This window comes from Dicentrarchus labrax, unplaced genomic scaffold (assembly GCF_905237075.1).
Source record: "Dicentrarchus labrax unplaced genomic scaffold, dlabrax2021, whole genome shotgun sequence".
Taxonomy (NCBI): domain Eukaryota; kingdom Metazoa; phylum Chordata; class Actinopteri; family Moronidae; genus Dicentrarchus; species Dicentrarchus labrax.
Genome location: NW_026136999.1, coordinates 65,358 through 89,748, shown reverse-complemented (window position 1 = coordinate 89,748; position 24,391 = coordinate 65,358). Strand labels below are relative to the sequence as shown.

General features: G+C 41.4%; 1 protein-coding gene and 1 long non-coding RNA gene across 6 annotated transcripts in view; one reads left to right on the top strand and one right to left on the bottom strand.

Annotated features, from left to right (window-relative positions):
* Positions 1 to 24,391, bottom strand: part of prkd1 (protein kinase D1) — a 50,334-nt gene that overhangs the window by 12,401 nt on the left and 13,542 nt on the right. Inside the window, exons 2-17 of one of the 2 annotated variants that reach the window (XM_051395823.1) lie at positions 22,951 to 23,089; positions 16,077 to 16,208; positions 15,809 to 15,978; positions 15,391 to 15,423; positions 14,723 to 14,966; positions 14,557 to 14,634; positions 14,266 to 14,467; positions 13,509 to 13,632; positions 12,493 to 12,570; positions 12,244 to 12,411; positions 12,043 to 12,154; positions 10,118 to 10,170; positions 6,879 to 6,951; positions 6,134 to 6,240; positions 5,224 to 5,385; positions 4,890 to 4,988 (exon numbers count right to left, since the gene is read on the bottom strand). In XM_051395823.1, coding sequence (XP_051251783.1) covers positions 4,890 to 4,988; positions 5,224 to 5,385; positions 6,134 to 6,240; positions 6,879 to 6,951; positions 10,118 to 10,170; positions 12,043 to 12,154; positions 12,244 to 12,411; positions 12,493 to 12,570; positions 13,509 to 13,632; positions 14,266 to 14,467; positions 14,557 to 14,634; positions 14,723 to 14,966; positions 15,391 to 15,423; positions 15,809 to 15,978; positions 16,077 to 16,208; positions 22,951 to 23,089 — 1,974 coding nt within the window. The remainder of the gene's footprint in view (positions 1 to 4,889; positions 4,989 to 5,223; positions 5,386 to 6,133; positions 6,241 to 6,878; positions 6,952 to 10,117; positions 10,171 to 12,042; positions 12,155 to 12,243; positions 12,412 to 12,492; positions 12,571 to 13,508; positions 13,633 to 14,265; positions 14,468 to 14,556; positions 14,635 to 14,722; positions 14,967 to 15,390; positions 15,424 to 15,808; positions 15,979 to 16,076; positions 16,209 to 22,950; positions 23,090 to 24,391) is intronic. The other variant, XM_051395822.1, reaches the window with a different exon arrangement.
* On the top strand, positions 6,208 to 21,280 carry LOC127361304 (uncharacterized). Of its 4 annotated transcripts, none has more exons than XR_007884185.1 (3): positions 6,208 to 6,334; positions 12,247 to 13,688; positions 14,292 to 21,280. It is a non-coding gene; the product is annotated as an uncharacterized LOC127361304 (long non-coding RNA). The 4 variants fall into 4 exon arrangements; XR_007884187.1 differs by having other exon boundaries at positions 12,247 to 14,989; positions 19,612 to 21,280; XR_007884186.1 differs by having other exon boundaries at positions 12,247 to 14,989; positions 19,360 to 21,280.

Genomic DNA, 24,391 nt, shown 5'->3' with positions numbered 1-24,391 from the left:
TTTTCCCCAAATTGTGGATTTTACCTTATATTCCACTTTGTTGGTAGAAATTAGCTTTGAATTGTCAAAATAATAAATGTTGTTTTGTAGATAACGTTAGGTGTCCAAACTGCGGCCCGCGGGCCAACTGCGGCCTGCGATCCCTTTTTAATTGGCCCGCGGCACATTCTAAAAAATATAATGAGTATGGCCCACACATTAAACTTGCACTTGACCTTATTGTACTTCTTGGTTGACACGTAGCAAAGGGCCACAAGTTGGATTTGAAACTGAGCTGCTGCAGTAACTCCGTACATGGGTCGCCAGCTCTACCGACTGGGTTAAACGGGCACCCGAAATCCAACTAAACTGTTGCAGAGAGTACAATGTACGAAGACACTGTGAAACCAAACATCAGACCTACACGTCCTATACTGGCGCTGGGCGAGAACAGAAAGTTAAACAAAAGGCAGCTAGCCTGCTAGCCCAACCACGGTATTTTTTTCTGTGATAACAAAACAGAAAATGCCACAATAGCTAGCTACAAGGTAGTTCAGCTCATTGCCCGACACAGGAAGCCTTTCTCAGATGGTGCTTCACTAAAGTAGCAGGAATAATGTGCCCGAAAAAAATGTGAGAATTCAACAACGTTAGCCTGTCTAGAAACACAGTTGGCGGCGAATCGAAGACATCATCAACTGTTAGACAAAGCTTTGGATTTTTACTCCATTGCATGTGACGAGAGCACAGATGCCACAGACACGGCACAGCTGGTAATTTTTTTGCACGGAGTTGACGATAACTTTTGCATTACGGAGGAGCTGCTCGATCTTAGGAGTCTAAAGGGCACAACAACGGGTAAAGACATTTTTAAGCTGTGTCAGATGCAATTGACAAGATGGGACTAACATGGAACAAGATGTGTGGAGTTACAACGGATAGGGCTCCAGCAATGACAGGCTAGGGCAAAGGAATGGCCTCGATGGTGTGTGCCAAGGTGCAAGAGAGTGGAGGTGAGGCTGTTAAAATGCACTGAGAGTCTGCAATCAGAACTTATCGAAATGCAGTGTGATGATTCTCATCAACATCAGCTTCTCTCCTTACCCAAATTCTACGGGAGCTTGGAAAAGGCCAAGTTTCCTCTGATGAGACGCCACGGAAAATGAATGATGTGTCTGTTCAGCTCAACATACATATGTGAGCAGACATTTTCTCTGTTAACTCTGAACAAAAGCAGAGCTGAGAACCAAAATGACCGACAGCCATCTCTGTGATGTCCTCCGCATCTCAACCACCAAACTTACTCCTGACCTGCCAGCCATCCTTCAGTCCAAAACGCCGCATCACTGCTCCCACTGAGTGCAAGACTGTTCCCATTATAGGTGAGTTAAAAATATATTACACAGTATTCATGTGTTAATAAGCCCAATAACTGTATGAATTCAGTCAATTTATGTTGAGAACATTTTCCTAACAAAAGTCAGTTGATGTGATAACAAGATCAATAATTTATTTGCATAACAAGCTTGAAATATACTCATACCCCTTTTCCCCTCATTTCCCCCCTTTATACAAGCCTGTGAAGGGGGATTACCATCCTGACTAAGAATCGATCTGAGGCTGCTGTTTTGAGACTGCTGTCACCCTTTTTGTAACAAAATAAATTAATAAATTAAAACCCACTAATAGACAGATGTGAGTGATGTAGGCTGTTTTTTTCTTTAAGCATATTCAATTATCAAACATTTATCTACATTTGATTGATTTTGCCAACTTAAATACACTAAAGGTGAGGCGATATACTTCACTATAGTAAGTGGCCCAGTCCTTCGTATATTTTCCCATATTTCCAAGTCTGGCTCAGTCCCCCGTTCACTCAAACTGGCTGCTGTCACCCCCATCTCAAAAAACCTGGACTCAACCCTGACATCATGTCAAACTTTAGGCCCATCTCCAATCTTCCCTTTCTGTCCAAAATACTGAAACGTATGTCGCCACACAACTCAAAACCCACCTCTGCTCAAATGAACTGTTTGAACCATTTCAATCCGGTTTCCGCTCCCAACACAGTACTGAAACAGCCCTCCTGAAAGTCACAACGACATCCTCCTCTCCGCTGACTCCGGCCACCTCACCATCCTCATCCTCCTGGACCTCACCACAGCCTTTGACACCATCAACCATACCATTCTCCTCTCCCGCCTTGAGTCCTCTCTCAGCATCACTGGCACTGCACTCTCCTGGCTCAAATCTTACCTCACAGACCAACAACAATTCATCCACATCAACAACTGCACTTCCTCCACTGCTCCCCTGTCCCAAGGCATCGCCCAGGGTTCGGTGCTTGGTCCTCTCCTCTTCATACTTTACCTGCTCCCCATTGGCAACATCATTCGCCACCATGGTCTCCACTTCCGCTGTTATGCCGATGATGTCCAGCTTTATATCTCTACCAAATCCATCACCCCGGCCACTCACTCCACTCTCTCCAACTGCCTCACTGACATCAAATCCTGGATGCATTCCAACTTCCTCAAACTCAACTGTGACAAATCAGACCTTATCATTATCGGCCCCAAAAACCACAGACAGTTTCCACCTCACCATTGACAACTCCACCCTGTCTCCATCCCCCCACAGTCGCAACTTTGGAGTCATCTTTGACAATAACCTCTCCTTTGAACATCACATAAACCAAATCACCAGAACTGCCTTCTTTCATCTCAAGAACATTGCCCGTCTTCGCCCATCACTCTCCTTCTCTGCTGCTGAAACCCTCATCCACGCCTTCATCACCTCCAGAATCGACTACTGCAACAGCATCCTCTATGGCACACCATCCAAAACTCTAAATAAGCTACAGTACATCCAAAACTCCAGAACCTCCACTGGCTCCCAGTTCCACAGCTCATTCAGTTCAAAATCCTCCTCCTTACACACAAAGCCCTCCATAACCAGGCTCCTTCCTACCTCACTGACCTGCTCCATCGCCACAATCCATCCAGCTGCCTCCGCTCATCTGACGCAAACCTTCTGACTCCTCCACCCCGGACCAAGCACCGAACATGGGGCGACAGAGCGTTCTCTGTAGCTGCCCCCTCCCTCTGGAACTCTCTCCCCAAACACATCCGTGACTGTACCGACCCTCCAACATTCAAATCACAGACACAAACTCACCTTTTTAAAATTGCTTTTAATGTTTAGCTTAGTCTGATGTGTTTTTAGTGTTTTACTATTTGATGTTGTTTTGCTGCTTTTATGTTTTTATGTAAAGTGTCTGAGTATTTAGAAAAGCGCTTATAAATAACATTTATTATTATTATTATTATTATTATTATTATATGTGGCCCTCAGTGAAAAAAGTTTGGACACCCATCGCATAAGTTGTCCACATTGTTACCATAAGTTATATTTTATTTTCATCTTCCTCCTACTTTTTATGCTAAGCTAGGCTAAACACATCCTGGACCAAGTATTGATCTCAGTATTGGATCACCAAAGTTAACAATAGCTTGCTAGCCTAATTAACCTAACTTTCCCACATTGACAACAATGGCTTTTGTGATCACTGAGGCTGGAAATTTTGTTTGCCTCTCTTTTGATGCAGCCAGGCTAGTTTCCCCCTGCTTCAAGTCACGAAGCTAAGCTAATGCATACTAAACATACAGAAAGAGAATATAAAATTGTGAGCTAGTCCTTTAGCCCTCGGCTAGCTAGCAAGCTAATGTACCAATTAGACAACTAGCTCTTTGGCTAACAATCATTAGCCCATTAGCACCTAAAGTTTGTGTTTTTTCCATAAAACAAAAAAGTAAGAGTAAAAAATACAACTTGGATGCAGACCATTAGCTTGATGGCTAATTTGATTAACTCGGTTAGCTAAACGTTAATTCCAAACTGCCTCTTTAAGCCATTAGCATTTAGTTTTGCAGGAGTAGCAGGCTCTGCAGATGATACGCAGTAAGTGAAGTGTGTGTGGAAACCAACAGCCAGCCTGATGCATCATTAGAGCTAACAGTTAGTCTGACACAAACAGCTATTTCTGGAGAGGAGACTGAAAACTGCACAAAGCTGCTAATAGTTACACTGACAGCTAATGGAGTGTCTGTTTCTGTTTGTCTGCCTGTGTCTTCCTGTTTCACCTCTCCACTCAATATATATTTATATTTTCTTTTATGAGTTTGTGTCATGAAGGCTCGTGAGAATGTTTCCGTGCTGCATTCACTGTCTCGTATCTTGCAGCTTCATATGAGTCCTCCTCAGGGTTTTTTTTGTCACAATGTATTCACTTTTCTTTCCCTCTCTCTCTCTCTCTCTCTCTCTCTCTCTCTCTCTCCTGTCGGTTCAGATCCGCCCACTCCCACTGGCCCTGCAGTAACCTGTGCCCCCCCCCGCACACCTGTTCCCACTTCCCTGTCAGCTCAGTAGCACAAACTGGGTCTGTTGTGCTTCTGCTTTTCCAGCGTTTTCCCTGACTGCCTCCAACCTCTGGTCCTGGTTTCAACTGTGTATATTTATTATTTAACCGAGAGAATCCGGCTGCACTTTATTATGCTACAGAAATGGATGTGGATGACATGTGTCTGCTGTGGGGAAACTACAACAGGTCAAACAGTCTGGCTCAACCCTCTGCTGCACTAAAAGGAACAGAGCCTTAATTATCATTGGTAACACCTGTGTTTACAACACCTGTGACAGAGAGGTCTAATGACTACAGCTTTCCTCTAGCTTTAATTTAGCCACAGCACAGGCTATAATACAATTAAAGTTTTCTAAATTTAAAAAGTTTATTAGTTAAATCAGAAAAATCGGCAGAGTGTCCGATAAACGCTGACCTGTATTAAAAAGACTCAACAGTTAATATAATAACTGCTATAATAAATAATATAATCCATACAGTACATCAGTACCTGCGGGAATGAGTCTGCAGAAGCCAGCAGGACGTTCTCAGGTTTAAGATCGCAGTGGACGATGTTCTTGAAGTGGAGGTGACGCAAAGCCACCAGGATCTGACGGAGAACAAAACATTTAATAATAATTAACTGTAAGAACTCTTCAAGAGACGTGTGAGTGTATAAAATGTCCTGAGGGTGGCGCTAGAGGAAAGGTCTCAGTGTAATTAAAACAAACAGGGTTCATCCTTCAGGAAATTTAGTTTTTTGTGGTAATCTGGGCCCGATTGAAGATAATCGATGACCATTTGCTTGTGTACGGGAGGAGGGCCGACGGGAACCTGTGTATCACCTGTGTGACCATGAACTTGGTGATCCTCTCGGGCAGTCGTCCTTTCTCACTCGACAGGATCATCTCCAGCATGTCTCCGTGGAGCTTCTCCATGACCACGAACACCCTCTCCGGCGTCTCGAACATGCAGTCGAGGTTGACCACGCCCGGGTGGTGCAGACTCTGGAGACAGGAGGAGAATTTATGTAACGGATTAAGCCCGACTGACCTTATGCTCTAACGTGATGCTAGGAGCCAGAGAACTAACGTTGCGCCTACGAGACAGAGAGCTGTAACTGTACTGTAACAGTAAATATAATTCGATATAATTTGAATTGTCTGTTTAACAACAAGACCAGTTAGCTATCAGCTTTAATGTTGCAGCTGGTAAATATCGAATAATAATATAATAGTTTAATGTTGTTTATATTTTGTATTATTTGTCGTACGTACGATGTAACTAAAGTTATCAAATAAAAGTAGAATAAATAGAAATATAAAGCAACAGAGAATGAACATACTAAAAGTATCTCAAATTGTACTTAAATAAAGTAATTGAGTAAATATACTTAGTTACTCTCCAGCACTGCAGCTATGTGTCTTTGAGGACATTTTCCCGTATTAAAAGCAGCTGCGTCAGTATATAGATTTGTGTTTTCCAGCTCTACATACTGAGCGCTGTCTGTCTGTCGGGGGATTAATATTGAGGGAAGCTGCAACCTGCAGTGAAGTGAACAGTGATTTATGTGCAGGTGTGTGTGTGTGTGTGTGTGTGGCAGGTTGAGCAGCGCTTACAGGATGTCACACCCCCACAGTGTTGCCACGGTAATGAAGGCGTTCACAACAGGAAGTCTCACTCACTGTCAACAGGCTCCTGAGCGCCACCGCTGTGTGTGTGTGTGTGTGTGTGTGTGTGTGTGTGTGTACGTACCTGCAGGATGGCCACCTCGTTACGCAGCTGACTCTCCTGTTTGGTGGGAAAACGCAGTTTGTCGATGATCTTGATGGCGACGTCTCGGCCAGACTTCCTGTGTTTACCTGCATGTCAACAACACAAACACTCAGCTGTTACCGGTAGTGGAAAGTAACTGAGTACATTTACTCCACTGCTGTACTTGAGTACAAATTTGAGGTAATTGTACTTTATTTATTATTATTTATCTTTACTTTATTGTACTTTATTTGGATAAAAAGTCTTTTGTACTTTGCTTTCTAAATATTAAGCGTTTCAGCAGTTTAATTCAGTTTTTAAGAACGCAGCCAAGTTAGAGCTTTATTCGGGCCCAAAAACGACAGAAGTGGTTTGGGGCCCGAGTCTGACCCGAATTTCCACTTGAAAAATAATAATTTATTGCAAGCTAAAGTAAACTACAAAGTGAAAATTACACTATTACAGTCCAGAAATACAGCCTAAAATATTAAATATATATATTTTTATTCTCATCCTGTGCGAGCCCGACCTACGGCAATAGTAGGGCGCCGTCGAATGAAGAGCAACTGCAACAAAGAGAAACTAGAATATAAAGAAACGAAAGTAAAGGAAGTGTTTGGAGACACAAAAGTTTTGTTTGCTCAAAACAACAAAAAGCAACAAAAGAAACATCAAGTTCAGCATGTTAATGGCGTATAGAGACTGATTAACGTTATGTTTAATTATGTGTCCGGCCGTGTTTTACCTCCATAGACAATTCCAAACTGTCCCGAGCCAAGAACCTCGTCTGGGAAGATCTGATACACAGAGTTTATATCCTGAAAAACAGAAGCCCAGTTCACATCAGTCAGTGTGGTTCAAAGAGTCAAACACAGTCAAACACAGAGTCCTGCAGCCGACGTTTTTCTAGCTGTTCTTTTAGAGCTGCAGAAAAGTTAAAATATTCTTAATTTGTCAGCACAGTTGCACCACTCGTCAATGAAAACAACTTCCTTCCTGTTTTGGTGCCTGTAGAGTCACAGGGGGAATTCAACGCTCGTGTCGAGATAGTTTCATGGAATTTATTTTGATATTGCGATTTGATTTGCGATTATTGGGAATGATAATTTATTAAAATCATAATAATGTGAATGTGTCCTGGGCATTATAATCTTATGTCACCTTCAGAAAGAGAAACGTTTCCTGAAATGTTGAACGATGTCTCTAACAGAGGAAACTAACGTTGGAACATGTGTATCAGACCGGACGAACATAAAAGCCTCTTTGGACTCCAAACCCAACAGGAAGTCGGTTGAATGTAGTGGTCATTTTTGGTGATTTGGTCAGTTTAATCCAAACACCATTACGATTAACAGTTGTGGTCTTTGTGTTTGCATCAAACGGTGTGTGCGTGGCGTCAAATTTCAACATAAAACCAATGAAACAGGAAGTAACTTCAGTGTACTTTGTCCAATTTCCACCAAATACATGCTGATATTCAGTCATACCCATAGCGCCCCCTACTGGCAAACAGGAAGTAAAGCTGGTGTAACGGTCATCTGACTTATGTGATGTTTTCAAGATGTGGTCAACACATGATGCTGCTGTGGGACGCGACCGCAGCCAGACCATCGCTGCCTGCAGCTTTAATATTATTATTATTATTATTATTAATATACTTATTCATTTAATATTAGCTTATTGTGGTATCAAACAAATGGTTTCAAGGCTATTTTAAGACACAGAACTCTTTGTTTGTCTCAGGTTTTAAGCTACACAGACACACGTAAAGCCAGAAGCTCTTTAAAAGTAAAAAGTAATGAAAGGTCTTAATAATAAGTTGAACTGGAGAACTGCCGGAGGAAGGTTCAGCTGGTTTACAGAAAACGGGTTCAACAAAAAAAAAAAAAATTGAATTGCATCAATTCCTCAGCCGGTGGAGGACTTTTAAGACCGGGTTTTGGTACAGGAGAGCCTACTGTGCGCCTCCCCGAGTGTAACTGCACAGCGTCAGTGATCTGCCACAGCTTTGACACCAAAACTGCTAAATATTTTCTCCTTGTCTGCAATCACGTCTCCCGTTTCTCCCCTGTTAGCTGACAGCCTAATATCACACCTCGAGCAAAGAGGACAGAAATACAATATTATAAACCTCCTCCCCCTTCCCCCGAGCTCGCTGCCTAATTACCATCCGTCGCCATGGAAACCGTTTGGCTGAGTGAGTAATCACAGTAATCTCCATTTGAGGTGCTCGAAGACGTGCTCACCTTGGAGACGACGAGGTGAGCGTGGAAATGGGACTGGATGTTCTGTGCGGTTACATTTACATGAATAGAGTTTGCAGACATTTGAGCCTTATGTAAATCTTTATGATGTAAATGTACAGAGCGTTTGATACGACGCAAAACCCTTCACATGCAAATGAATGATAAGTGAGAGGAGAGCAGGAGGAGGAGACAAATAGGATGCAGGTCGAAAAAGACTTTTATTATAATCTTAAACTCAGAAAGTTAAAGGTGGGAAAGGAAGAACCAAAAGCTGAAGCGATATATTGGATATTAGCTCACTTAAAGGTGCCGTGTGTAACATTTAAAGGATCTATTGGCAGAAATATGTTTTCATTATAGTCGACTTGCAGTCATTTGAATCCAGAAATGTTTAATTTTTTTGTTAGAAATGAACATTATGAGTGCCGAGCAATTAGAAACTGCCAGAAGCTGACTTGCATATGTTGGGCAATTAGCCTTAATTAGCATAATCAGCTATATGGACAATATTTTAGCAACTGCTTGGGCAATTTGGACAATATAGGAGGCGTGTGGGGGTTATAGAGGAGGCTGAATTTTAACCAACTAGTGGCCATATTTGTGTGGGCTGATTTAGATGAATCTTGAGGTTATTTATTTGTTTAATAGATTGGAAAGTGCAAAAGTTCAGACGTAATATTTATTAAAATTAATTTTCTCTGCTGGTGTTTTTTTTTTGTGCTGTAATTAATGAAGGATATTGAATCCATTTCAGACATTTTCAGAATTAAAAAATGGCCGTTTAAACCATAAGTGGCCAGTCAATCACAGGCAAACAAATGCACAGCGTTTTGTCGCTGTACTGCCGGTTGGTTCTTTACTTATTCACTAGTTTACACGTTCACTTCCTGGTTTATTTTGTATTTACCTCTCCTTCTGGTTTCAGGTCACTTCACTTCCTGCCCTTGTAGGTTTCCCGCTTTTAGCTAATAATCTAAAAATCCTTATCTAAGTTATGCAGTGCCTGACTTAGCCGACTTCTCTCCTTATTTATTCCCTCAGTAAACAGTTTCCTGATGAGTTTCTGGTCTCAGTCTCTCGTTTCAGTCTTCTTCCATACAGCATGATGTTCATTTAGTAACTGATGGTCCCATTTAGAGTAAAACAGACCATAAAGCAGGGTATGCTTTAGGGCGGGGCTACCTTGTGATTGACAGCTCATTCTCAGTGAGTCCCTCCAGCTCAACGCACCAAACTCAGATCAAACTGTCAAATTAGGCAGTGCTGATCAGATATGGATCCAGATTCTGTTACTGCGTTGACTATTTCTCCCCTCGAAATCTGTTCACAAACAGATTTAACTGTTTGTATACATATTTGTACTAAGTTTAAAGCTGTGCTAGGCAGTAATAACCTTTCAGCATATTGTATTTGAAGTGGTCGGAGAGAACTAGATTTCTACACCTCCTCTTGGCTCTTTTCAGGCTTTAGAGAATCTGGCGTGTGAGGGGAACTTTTGGCAAATCACAGGTTGTTTGGACTAAACAAGCACTGTGAAGGCATCACTTTGGGCTATTAAGTGTGCCGGCGTTTCTCAAACAATTAATGGAGAAAATAATCAGCAGATTAGATGCTAGGACTAAATGCAGGACTTTCACTTGCACCAGGGTGTTTAAACAGTGTGGTATCAGTGCTACAGTGGGCACTGTATGTATGCTGTACGCCACCTCTACACCTGTATGTGTGTGTGTTTTCTCACCACATTCTCCTGGATCTGGCAGTTGGAGACGGAGATACTGATGGAAATCTCCTCTGTTGATGAGACACAAATGTGATCACAGTTAAAACTGCAGGAAAACATTCAGAATGAATAATTAAAGATTTAAAGAAACACAGATAATCAATGAGAGTTTAACATCTTATCTAACTTCACCTTTAAAACCTGTTCTGGGGGACCATTTTGTGTATTTACTCTGCTTGAGCAGTTTATTTACTGTATGTATTAATAATAAATATAAATCTGGAGCCTGCAGCCTTCTGGCAGTTGAGGCACTGTATTATTTTAGTTTCCCCACAGGTGAACACACACAGTCAGAGAAGGCACTGAGACCTCAGTGAACAGTTAGTCATGATCAGTTTGACGTCAGTGAAGGTCTGAAATATCTCTGATGGGTTTTGTGTGTGGGCGTCGACGGCCCTGAGGGGAACTGAGAGTCTGCAGGAGAATTCAGCAGCAACATTAATACCTGAGCTGGAAATTTTTACTTTCACAGACAGGATAACGCTAGCATGACACTTACATTTGTCAAGTTTAAATCCAGATAGATTCTCTGCAATACTATGGCTGTCTTGTGTTCATATTAAACAAAACTGTGTCTTTAACCTCCCCTTTCATTTCACCTAGAGTAGGTTAAAAACGTTATTCCACAATGTCTGACAGATGTGACACATACAGCATCTATTCTATCAAATATGAATATTTTAGATGTCTTGTGCATTATTTAACAAGCATTTACACAAAATCCAGCCTGCCTTATTTGGTATGTTTGAAAACTCTGATCTTCACTCAAGTACAATGTGAGTGTCTACTGACTGAGGCTGAAACTGTAATTATCTAAAGATACAAGTAAATGTTTCTGTTGTGAATGTCTACTGTAGTTCACTCAGGCTCGCACAACGCCAAAATCTCAACAAAACCATGTTTGTTGATTCCTGTTGTGAGGCTTGAAACAGGAAACAACATGCAAATGTTAGAATTGTAAAGAAACACAGCCTCACAAACATGTTCAAACTAAAGGGGGTTCATGTCATCAGGGTCAACGGCTATATAGAGCTGGGTGTCATCTGCATAGCGATTAATGTTGTTCTCACTAATGATGACCTGGACCTATTTTCAATGCAGACGACACCGTTGTGTATAGTTCTGATTCTTCTTTAGCAAATGCAATTTTAAAAACTACAATCTGATTTTAATGTTCAGAGGAATCTTTGCAGATTGAGACTTGTACTAAATGCAAACAACCAAATTGATTTGTGTCCTAAAGTCTAAGAAGATGGTTAGTGTATATCAGATTGTAGGTTGAGACTCTTTCAATTACCTTAAAGTAACAAATACCTTCTTCTTTTTCCTATAAAACAATCTGTCTGGTAAACATCATATCGAATGTCTTACAGTAACACTCAGTGTAAAGTTGGGTTTCTATTATAGGAACAAATGCTGTTTTCCTGAACCCATACATTAAACCCAACAGGAAGTCGGCCATTTTGATTTTGTGTTCATTTTTAGCAATTTGGTGCGTTGTATTTAATGTACTTCGTCCAATCTGCCCCAAACTTCACCCTGAGCACATTAATGTGCCAATATTGAGTCATACTCAGAGCACCACCTACCAACAGGAAGTAAGGCTTGTTTGGCAATCATCATCTGAATTACTGTAGTAAGGGTCCTAGTATTGCTGATTGATATTTTAATGCTTTATTGTTTTGTTTTTAAGCCTATTGTTTTTTTCTTTAATCTGAAACTGTATGCTGCTGTCTTGGCAAGAACTCCCTTGTAAAAGAGATTTTGTATCTAAAATGAAGGAAAAATACAAAAAAACAACATAAAAATAACAAATAATCAAACAAAGAACCAGATTTAAAGACAGATGCCACTAACAATACAATATGTGAGCTGTGTCTTACTGTGTCCACTGCGGTGAGAGCTGTGGGAAATCCCTGTAGAGACAGCCGGCATCAGAGCGTGTTGGATGGCCATTTCCCACATCCGGGCCACATCCTGCCCGACCCCGCTGACCTGAAACCAGTCAGTAAAACAGGAGGTGTTGAGCTGGACTCTCTGGAGGTCCAACACCCTGAAGTGATCTATCTTATCGTATTATTCACCAGAATGCTGCTGCCGGTCACCGATGATTCGGCTCTCTGCAGGTTCTCTCCGATGTAGTAAACCAGCGATGCCGTGGCGATCTCGAAGCAGTGAGGATTGGCTCCATCGGGAAGCAGAGATAAGGTCTGAGCTGGCTCCAAAGATAAGATCTCTGACAGAGGGATCTCCTGCAGAGACGACAGGAAGTATTTTTTATTCTTTTCTCAATTTTTCCAAACTTCAAAAAGTCCAAACTTTATTAGCCTTACCTTATAGTATTTACTTCCTGTGTCGTTCTGAAACAGCGTGATGCATTTACTGTCCAGCCGCCAATAATGTCTCTTCCTCTGAAACATAGACGATGAAGAGGAAGAGGAGGGCGTTAGATGAGACAACAGTGAGAGAAACTCAACTCCTCCTCAGGCTGGAAACATTTATTTTATTACACTTTTGTTAATCTAAACCACAACTGGCAGAAAATGTTTCTCCTTATCTTTTCATCTATTAATGTTCCTCATTTAATCATCTTGCTGATATTAGTTATATGCCTAATTTTCACATCACATCTCGTTATCAGCGCATTTATTTCTTTATTTATAACAAAAGATGTAACAAAAGACGGGCCGGCCGAGGTACGAACAAAAGAAAACAACAAACAATGAGATTAAATACATAAAATATCTAACGACAAAGAACGCTCACAGACAATATTCACTCATCTTTATCCTCAAAGTAAAGCCTGAAAATAATGTTTACAAAAGTGTTTTTGCAAGATCTTAAATGTGAAAATGTGTTTTATCTCTTTAAAGCAGCAGTTCAGTGAAATATCTGCAGCTGATCTCAGACCTGCTGCATCCTTTAATGGATGGATCAACAGTTCGGAGCCTCAACAACTCGTAAACCTGCATCGTCGTAATAAATACATTGTTGTAATTTACAGAAACATGTAATACTTTTTACTAGTAATAATAAACATTTTTCAGGACAACAGATTATTTATTTCCAGGATATTTGGTCAATTTAATCCAGGCGTTTCCAAATTTCCAAATTCACAGGTTATTTACTGACTGATTTTATGTCGAAGAACAAAATGTGAAAATCTCTCAATCGGGTCCAGAGGAGGAAATCTGATTGGCCACCAAGTGCCACCCCTTCATCCTCGGCTTTGAATATGAAACTAGAAACTTCTGTTGAATATTTAAGTAATTCAAGACATCAATATAGTAAATAATGACTAGACATGCACAAACAGACAGACAGGTGGACAGACAGACAGGTGGAGTACCAGGGTGTCCTTGCTGGTGTAGTGGACCATCCACCCCTCCTTCATCACGCTGCTGCTCTTCCTCTTTGTGTGTTTGACGGACTGAACGACTCGCATCAGAGGGATGTTGTTACTGGTGGACGGGCTGCAGGGGGCGGGACAAAGAACAACCTCAGTGCCCGAGGATACCGTCAGGGACAGGTGAATGACCCCTCATAAGTCCCGCCCCTTTTGGTCAACTTCCTCCTTACCTGTACTTAGATATGCTATATGCTAAGCTAATTTATGTTGGAAACAACCCCATTTTGAAGATGGTTAAAAGATAAGACACACACACACACACACACACATATATATATATATATATATATAGTTGCATCTTAAGTTTGTGAATGTTAACAAAATGCTACCTAACTAATCTACATCAATCATCTGAGATAGCTAGTTACATCTGAGCTAATTGCTAGCTAATTAGCTTGCTGGGAATTGCTATAGAGTAGCTATCTAGTTAGCAACCATTTTGCTAACACTGGCTAAGATGTGACTAAATATACTTTTATCTTTTAACCACCTTCAAAATGTGGTTGTCTTTTCATCATAGATTAGCCTAGCACATAGCATATCTAAGTGAAGGAAAGGAAGAAGCTGACTGCAGCTTGCTCAACAGAACAAAAATGGGCGGGGCTTAGGAACTGTCAATTGGAGTTCCTACTTTGTAAAAAGCAGAAGTTCGGGTCAGTGATTCGGGTTGAATGCTAGTAAACGTGTGTTTCTGTACCTGATGGCCCGGTTGGACTCGTCCAGGTCGGGGTCGTGCAGGTCGCAGAGGTCGCTTGGCCCCGCGTCCAGCAGGAGACCCCCCTCTGATGTCAGCGCTTCGTCCATGTCGTCCAACAGGCCGCCGCCTCTGTCCACATCATGGTCGTCAAGGCAACCCTCCACCATGACGACGTCTGACTCCGCCCCCGGGCTCAGGAGCTCTGCGAAACAAAGACGCCCAGCAGTGAGGACATTAGGACTTCGGGTTCAGGTGGATCAGGCCTGTGTGACGCTGACGGCTGGAACTTACCTCCATTTCTGGAAACTTCTCCCAGGCAGTTGTTTGGCACTTTAGGAGCACATCGTTTATGACAGTTGAATTTACAATCTGTGGGAGAAACAGAGGAAGCCATGAGAATCCTGAGCGGCGGGATTGTCTCAAATAAACGTTAATCAAGGTATCGGAAGACGCCGACCTTTACACTGCAGGCCCTGTCTGAAGAGGCCTTTCAGCAGCTTCTTGCAGTGCTGGCAGACGGTGGGTCGGGTGTACGAGTGGATCAGGAAGGTGTGAGGAACTTTGACCTTCGACAGCAGGATCTTGTCCAGTTCGATTGGGCGGCCGATGTAGGACTGTGAGCTCGAGCGCCGTTCTCTGCCGGGGAAATATTCTAACTGGTTCTTCTGCTGCGAGGACAGACGGACAGGGAGCTTTTCTAACTGCTGTCACCACTACAGAGACAGTTAAGTATGATAATGTTGTCTGACATTGACTGCTGTTAGTTATTGGTTTGATTAATGGTTTTATAATGTGTGTGTGTATTGATTACCAACGGTGGCTGATCATCATCTAATTGTGATCAGTTTCTAACAGGAGTATACAGTGAGTGTTTGCATCAGTCACAGCTAGAAGTACAGAACACAGTGAATAATATTTTTATATATAACGCAGCAATAAACTGAACTTTATGGTGAAAGAGCAGCTTTATTGATCAGGATTAAAGACTCTATATTGGAGGAAATCACACTTTTTAGGTTTTCATCTTTAGGTGCCATCATCTTGTACCTCGACACACATTAGTGGAGCAAATAAATATCAGATTTAATTTAATAATTAGAAGTTTAAATGCAGATATAGTACTACAGGACTTACCTCCATGCTGGGACTCACTGGAGACTGGACCATCAGAACAAAAGAGAGAAATATAGTTAGACTCGGTTTGATGAATGAAATAAATTAACCACTAAGACAAACTTCCCCAGAAACTCCTGATTAGTGTTGAAAATAACAGAAATGTCATTTTAACCCTTTAAGACTGCGTCCTCGGTTATATCGTCCACCTGTTTAACAATGTGTCCGAAGCTGCTTCTGTCGACTTCTGTCTCATATCGAGGACCCATTGTTTTAAAATGAGTTTTGATGGTACATCAGTGGCAGTTATGTGCAGAGCATGAAAACAAAAAGAGACGTAGCAACGGTAACTAAGGAGGGGGTTACTGAAACGACACTCCCCATCCAGACCTGTTTTTAGGATGTATATGTTGAGACTCAGTGTACTGACCAGTAAAGCATCGTCGGTGTAGTGGGGCGGAGAGGGCTCAGCAGAAAGGGGACGGCCCATGTTCACCAGCCCCCCCGTCAGGGAAACGTTGGACGAACGGCGCCTCCTCACTCCGCTGCAGTTATTGGGGATCTTAAAGGCACAACGCTTGTGGTAGTTTAGACCGCAGCCTGGGCAGGAAGAGAGGCTCAACGTTACACCTTTTCCTGTACTTCCGGGACTTAGGAAGGGTTGATTTGTCGTTAATGTTACGTCATTAAGTTCCTACCTTCACATTTGAGTCCCTGTCGCACGAGTCCCCACAGCATCTCTCCGCAGTGGTCGCAGAAGGCCGGAGCTCGGTACGAGTGAACGAACAGACAGTGCGGACGGATCTGGAAGTCCTCCACTGTGGCTGAAGCTGCACAACATTAAAAAGATAAAACGGATACGAGTCAATTCAACAACCAGAAAAAGAAGCAGTTGTTTATCTGACTGTGAACAATTCTACTGAAAACTGTCTTAAAATGTTGAATCTTCAAATGCATTTGTACTATAAAGTAGAATCACTTAAAGGAGTTAAAGTTGTGCCTATGAGGCATTGAAAGGTTAAGCTTTAGGTCCGGTTCCTGAATCGAACTAACACCAGGATCATTATTAGGCCTTTTCCACCAACAGGGAACCTTCGGTTGGTTCGGAACCCAAAAAGTTAAAATATAACGTTTTCCTTGGGAAGTCTATTGATGAAGCATCCAGTTACTAAGGTTTCACTCTAAACTGGTGGGAACGCAGGATCTGGATCATTACATAGCACCAAGGTTCAAAGAAACTTGTCCAGTTTCCAGATCTTGTGAACAAAAGTGGAGGAAATTGGTTATTGGTTTCGCAGTCGGTAAGAAGACAACAAACCCTCAGTAGTTTTTACCTGGGTATCATCACAGACCACCTCCAGGTTCTGGTTCTGTTGGTGTGTAACTGGAGAAAAGCTACTAGCTCAGTATTTATTGTACTCGGGTCTCTTAACTCTCCAACTCGATGGCCGTACTTTATGAAACTAAGGTTATATGAGTGTAAATTATGAAAGGATGAAAGCAACTAAAGTTTTATTTTATGTTTTAATCATAAAAGGAGTATGAATCAGTCAATTTAGTAAGCGATCAACAAGTCTATCAGAAAGCTTTAGAGAACTTTCACACCAAGAAACAAAATGTTCTGTTTGGAGATTCATGAGAAATCAATTCTCCATAAAAGCTGATCAGTAGTTTCACCTCAAGACATTGAAATAAAAGAAAAGCAAACAAAATCGATCTGATTCCAGCAAAGCATCGGCCTGAGAAGCTCTAACAAACCAGTGACTGTGGAAGTGATTTCTCTGTTCCATGTTTTTAAATCGGAGGCGAGCAGCTGCTGATCTGCGGCGACTGGGCCGGCGGCCATAATATCCATCTGAGCCTTAACATCCTCCAGCTGTTTTCACAAAAACCCAGTTGGGAACTTTGGCAGTGCCGAGAACTCCTGCTGCCGAACCCACGACACCAACAAGGGAATCGACCCAAACTGTTCCCTCCCCGACGACAAAAAACAAACCAGAGAAATCTAAAATGGACGTTAAGTCACCTTTGGCTTAATGAGCTGGGAAACAGTTTGGGACTAATCATTTTCTGATTCATGAGCATCTGGTTTTTCTAATATCGGATTGCAAATTCCTGTTTTTCACAATTGTAATTTATGTCATACTGAAGCGTTTTGTTGTTTTCTGCTGTTTAAAAGAAAGTTAAACCCTCGCTGTGTTCGCAAAATCATGCTATTTATCTTTGAGAAATAAAAGCCTTTTGTATGTTTGACAAAACAAGACAGATTTCCCAAATGTTGACTGTTGTTTGAAGGCCCTGTGGTTGACCTGCACAGGTGTCTTCACTCATTTTGCCTGACTGGACCTCTGATTGGACTGTTGTTGCACCTGTCAGGGCAGGAAAACTTACACCCATCCACCCAACCTGAGCGGAGGAATAATCAGCGATATCTGTCTCAGTAAAGTTTAAAACTGGTGAAATTTGGACAGTAATCAGGATCTATCTGATGGGATTATCTGTGTTCATGGTAATGAAGGAACACTTGTGGCTCATTAAAGTGTTTTTAAAGTCCAGGTGAATTGAAAAATGTAATTGTAACCCTTTAAGGTCACATCCTCAGATCTATTGTTCCAATATTTAACAATTTATGCTAAAAGATTCACAAAAACTCAGCTTTTTTTGTATTTTTATATCAAAATTATTATTATAGATTTTTTTTCCTGTAAAACAAAACTCATCCTGACATTCATCCGTCAATCAATCTTTAACTTTCAGCGACACAGAGCGAACACTCATGTCTAGCTAGCGGAGCTCACTGATTACTGTACAAACACAACTTTATCAGAGATTTGGGTGAAACTGGATCAGATTTTATGGAGACAATATTGTCTGGTTTTCTCTCTGACGTCCTCCAGCTAACTGCTAATGTAGCTGCCGTTAGCGTTAGCAGCCTTCCAGTGAACACAACCTCAGAGACAGACAGAGGACAGTTTGACGACAGCGGTACCGAGGTGTTTGATGGAGTTTCCTGATGGACTAAAAGAAGCTAACTGTCGCTATCAGTAATGTTAGTTAGCCATTAGCTAGTTGCAGCTAACATTAGCCCCGTGGTGGCAGGAGCCCAAACCGCCAATAAAACCACTTCAGTTCTTTATTCCCTGCAGTCAAACTGTCCCGGTCTGGACCTGCTGTTCACTGGGAGCTCCCAGAGTCCGTTAATGGATCCACTACAGCTGCTGGACCTGAAACTGCCTGTTCTTACAGAAATACATAAACACGTGGAAGCAAACAGCTCTCTGGTTTCTGTTTCGCCTGCACTTTAATAGTTCTTGGACAACTATGGAGCTCTGTGGCACGGAGGAGGAACATACATCGGGATTAACGGTTGTTACTCTGTGCTGGATTTGAGTCTGAACATGAGATTTGTTGACGAGAAGGAAAAATAACCGGAGTTACTCGCTAACTAGCCAGAGATGGAGCGAGAGCAAGAAGAGTGGAGGGAGATAAACAGAACCACAGAGACAAAGAGTAATGAATGGGTTGTTAGCGGGTATTTTGTAAATGTTTTGGAGGTATGAGAGGCTCTTAGCGGGCGCAGATGGACCGAGTGTTTGTTTGGTTGGCCAGCAGGCTTGGCAAGGCATGATGGGTAGTTTGGGATATGGCTCCCCTCTTTCTCTCTCTGTATGTATTTCTGAATGTCTCTCGCACACACACTCGCCCTGTGCTGTGGTCCTCCAGGAGAATACGGCTCTGATTAGACATTCTGCTGCAGGAAATTACCTCCATTTATTCAAATTATTGTTTATGCCTTTTGTTTGGAGGGCCAACATACGTTTGGAAGTCTGAACGAGCTCCCGAACTGTTATTATATGCTTCAGAAAATGACTTGTGTGCGTGTGTGTGTGTGTGTGTGTGTGTGTGTGAGGGTTTCCTAGGTAGTCCTTGTCTGAATATAAATGCCTGTGTTTATGTGTGTGTTCTCTGTGGTGGAATTAGGAGCGTTAAGGAGCGCTCGCTGCTGGCTTGTTAACCCACAACCAGAAAACAAACACTGCGGGTGGAGAAACTGTAAACCAGCAGTGGTGCAACAGCCGGGTGCGATCTTCTAATAATTATATTCATGTTTTAGCTCATTAGCTCTGTGTGCAACAGCAGACCAAACTTTAATTATGAGATATCAGCATTTAAACCTGAAACATTTCCTCATTAATTAATACTGGACTTTTATAAATCTGTCATTTTATTCAGGTAACGCTGCGTTTCACCGGTCGCCTGTCGATGGCGTCATCTCCCCTTTGTGTCTGCGTCAGCGTTGTGGTTGTCTGTCAGAAGCTGTCATACATTGACTATTGATCCAGTCTGAAGCCACATTGTTACCATCCACTGTTTAGATCTTGGTGCTTTTTAACTCTAGATCTGAACCGGATGAAGGATTTTAGTCATCGGACGTCTGGATCTTAAGTTATCAGAGAAACAAGCTGCAGAAAAATCTCGTTTCAAAAATCCAATTTTTGTGGCCATTTCTCAACATCAATAATCTCTCAAAAATGCACCTAGCTAGCCGCGTACAAAGAATACACAACATGTTGACAAACCACTAATTATTTATCTATATTATACAGTTGTCCTCTTTTTGCATCTCATTTGTTTGGTTTCCATGGTAACGCAGGTGAACGGATGTCTTCATCGGACAGTTAAAGAGCGTTGAACTATTAAACTGGGATTTGATTACAGTTTCTATGTTTATATTAAAGTTGGAAACTGTTCATTATGTGAATGTTTTTGTCTTTAAATGTTGTTGTTTTGTATTTTTTTGTGTATTTTGTTTATTTTTTAATTTGCCTTCTATTAAATTTGAATGTTTGTCTTCATAACAAACTTTATTGGAAACTATAAATCATAGAACGAGTGCGGCGGACTGATGAAATCCCATCATCCTCTGGGTTTATTGCTGATCGTAAACAACTTTAATCAACATGTGAGCTGATTAAAACAGCAGCAGAGTTCGTCAACTCGCTCCCCCGGTTAATATCAGAGCCAATAAACAACAACCTGTCTCTGCCAGTGTTTCGGGAATTATCAGCAGGTTTGTTTTACAGGTCGGTTGTGACCAATCAGCTCGCTTGGCTGGAGCCGCCTGTTACACCGCACAAAGTCAATTTCCTGTTTGTTTCCTCCACACTTCGAGCTGTTGCTGGGACTGACAGAAAGCTGTTAACACAAGTGTTTTTAACCGAGTGTCAGCATCCTGAGAGGAGGAGAAGGAGGAGGACGAGTAGGAGGAAGAGGAGGAGGGAGGAGGAGGCAGCGGTTCCCAACCTTCTTCCTTAAGCGAGCCCTTTTCTATCATTCATTATCATTATATCAGTGACACATGTTAAACAGTGAACTCAGTAAAGTTTGAGTGATTTGGATGAATTAAGAGCCGATAATTTCCTGTTTAGGGAACTTTCTCTGTCTGTATTTATTTATTTCTTAACAATCGTTCAGACTTAATGAGCTTCTTTTTTGACAAATTCAATGTTTTCTTGTCCCTTTCTTTACTGTATATTTCTTCAGAAAAGTGAACCGAATGTTGAGTTATAGACAGACTGTGTGTATATTTAAGTTTTCCTACAGCCCCTTAAAATCAAGAAGGCCTCGCGACCCCCTATGAAGCTATGGTGTGTTTTGGGGGTTAGGGTTAGGTTGTTTGTTTTAATGGTAAAAATGTATTTTATATAGTAAAATATGGATTAAATCTCAAGTAGCACTAAAATCCTTTCACTGTATTTATTACGCTAAAGTTCTGGCAACCACAGCTGCCAAAGAAAATAACTGTTAAACTGACACTTCAATGTTTTAACTGTTCACTTACATTTCTGTCATTGCTTCTGTTTCAATTAAATTAACAAAATAAAAGCCCAGTTTTAATTAACCAGAATTATCCTTTAAAAACACAGTAGAGACACACAAAGAAACACATTTATTCACACACACACACAGGCAGCAGCTGTCAGACCGTTAGCGCAGCGCGGCGTGAACACCTGAGTCCCGAGCTGGACGGCGTCCAGACCGACGAGTCTGAAACTGAGACTGAAGATTTTCATTAAACACATCTGGATTCTTACAGGTGTTCATCAGGATGTTTCCGGGACCGGTTACCTGGAGCAGCGAGTCGGTGCTGGAGGGGTTCTTCTTTGGTTTATTCAGAAGTATTTTTTACCCAGAATCCTCCTGTGATTTCAGCTGGTGGTTGGTGTTTTCATCATCGGCGCAGTTTGAAATTTAAGGTTAGAAAAAGAAAAATCTAGAGGAAATGTAACGTAGTTTAAACATAAAGGTGTTAAAGAAAAAAACAAAATCATCGAAAAGATAAATAAATAGAAATAAACAGTAAAGGGGGGGCACCAAAACCTACAGTGCTTTTACTTTGAAAAGGAAGTTTAAACTGTAGTGAATTATCTAAAAACGACTTCCAACAGGTCGTTTACACTGAGACAGGTGTGAGACCATGAGGTTACAGAGAGACAGAGACAGACAGACAGAGACAGAGAGACACAGACAGACAGACAGAGACAGACAGAGAGACAGACAGACAGAGACACAGACAGACAGACAGACAGAGACAGACAGAGAGACAGACAGACAGAGACAGACAGACAGAGAGAGAGCATCAACCAGGAGGTGAGACATCTTTACACACTGAGGTGAATTACAGACCTGCTGAGCGTTTGACACCTTTACAGGATCAACTGTTCACACACACACACACACACACACACACAGTAAGACACACACACACACACACACACACACACACACACACACAGTAACACACACACACACACAGTAACACACAGTAACGCGCACACACACACACACACACACGCACACAGTAACACACACACACACACACACAGTAACACACAGTAACGCACACACAGTAACACACACACACACACACAGTAACACACACACAGTAAGACACACACACACACTCACACACATACACCCACACATAGTAACACACACATACACACAAAATTAAATCTCTCTTAAAAAAACTGACAATAAATCATTAATGATAATTTATTTCTCTTCTTTAGAAAAACTTTAATCTCTTTGTTCATTTTAATTAATTTATTTATGTTTATCAGTTTTATTATTATTATTTTTGCATTTTCTAACACTGCTGTGTAAAATAAACTTTTGTTCTGGTCGGTGATTTAATTCATAATAATAATAATAATAATAATAATAATAATAATAACAATACTGTTAATCTCTTTTTAACCCTGTTTTTTAAGCTCCTATTTGTTCACACTTTGTTAAATATTCTGCATTCTAAGGCAGGTTCTGTGTTTTCCCTCCGGTTCCTCGGTGGACGTTCGGCCGTTTATTCTGGACGGACATCGGCGATAAAGATGTCTTCAGGGAGAGAAAGTCTCACTGAATGAAACCAGAATGTGTTTCCTGTCTGTGTGTTTATATCTGAGGGAGTTCAGACTCAAAGGCGGAAGACGTTTCACTCAAACCCCCCTTCAACTCTCCCCTCTTCTCTTTCTCCTGTCACCGCATCCTGTCACTTCACCAGGCCGGTCTTACCTGACAGCACGGCCTCCACCAGGTCTCCCTCCTGGATCTGGGAGGCCGAGCGCAGCAGCTGCAGCACGTTCTCCGACGTCTGGTCATGGCGAAACAGCAGGATCTTCTCGTACATCCCATAGAAAACACACTCGGGTATCTGATGGGAACAGAGAGCAGAGCGGTGAGACCACAACTGAACCAGATCTTCACCAAATCTAACAGGAAGAGTTCCAACGACGCCAACGGGTACGAGCCAATCAGAGGCAGAGGAGGGCGGCTGACTAACCCGCTTTCCACCAACGAGATAGCGAGACACGTCATTACGTCACCGTGCACGTCTCTAACGTTAGCGGTTACCGAGGTTACGCTAACATAAGCAACCATAGCTGTCTCACATCAGTGGCTCTGTGGTTGGACGTTTGTTACTGAGATGCATCTTGGGAGTTGGAGTTGACTTCCCTCTTTCACTCTTTATGTCCTCAGTTTTGAACCTTTGATTTGCTTTATAAAATAACCAGATATTTGTGTTTTAAAGATTAACTGAAAGAGTCAACTCATTTTAAAAGATGCACACTTGATTTCTAACCACTGAAGCTTCATATTATTTTATTCTGATTGACTTTGCAACCATTGTGGAACAAATACAGCGATCAATAACACTTTTACTGTACATATATGTACGTTTTGTGGTTATTTTCTAACTGACTCTGTGAATTAATGGTTGATTTTGTTTGAAAGACAATTTATTTTATTTTATTTAGTTTCTGTCCAGGTTTAAGTGTTTTATGATTTTCCAGGTTAAATGATTTTGTTTGGTGCTCTACTGCGACGTCTTGTGGAGGTGAATTCAGTATGTGTGACCTTTAATGAGGGTCACACCAATAAAGCAGATTTAAATTAGAGTGAGAGAGAGAGGGAGAGAAAAGAAAGAAGCAGCTTTGATCTTCATCAGCAGATGAATAAATCATTGTGATTATCATCAGGAAGTGACGGACAGAATAATCTAACAGAATAAATTAATACAAAAACACTAATGTAGTAAACTGAGAGTACAGAACCGCCATCTTCACGTTCACGTTGTTAACTTATAATAATAAATATTATCTGGTAATTAATTATATTCTCAGCCTTTTTTACATTCTGGGCACTTTTATTGTTTTACTTTGTAAATTATTCATCCTCTCACAAATATATGATTAACAATGTCACACAGGCGTCGTACAGGAGAGGAGGGGAGAGGTTTCAGGGGCTTTGATGCTTTTTTCTGCTGTAAAAATGTGGCTTGAAATACAATTCTGTTTTATGAGTTTTTTCAAACTTAATAAGCTTCTTTTTTTGACAAACTCAGAGTTTTCCTCTCATTGTTCTTTAACTGCAAACTCTCCTGATGCAGGCTGGGACTTCAAGTCTTCAACGTTTAGATCTTCATTAATAATCTAAACGTTAAAAATAACTCTTT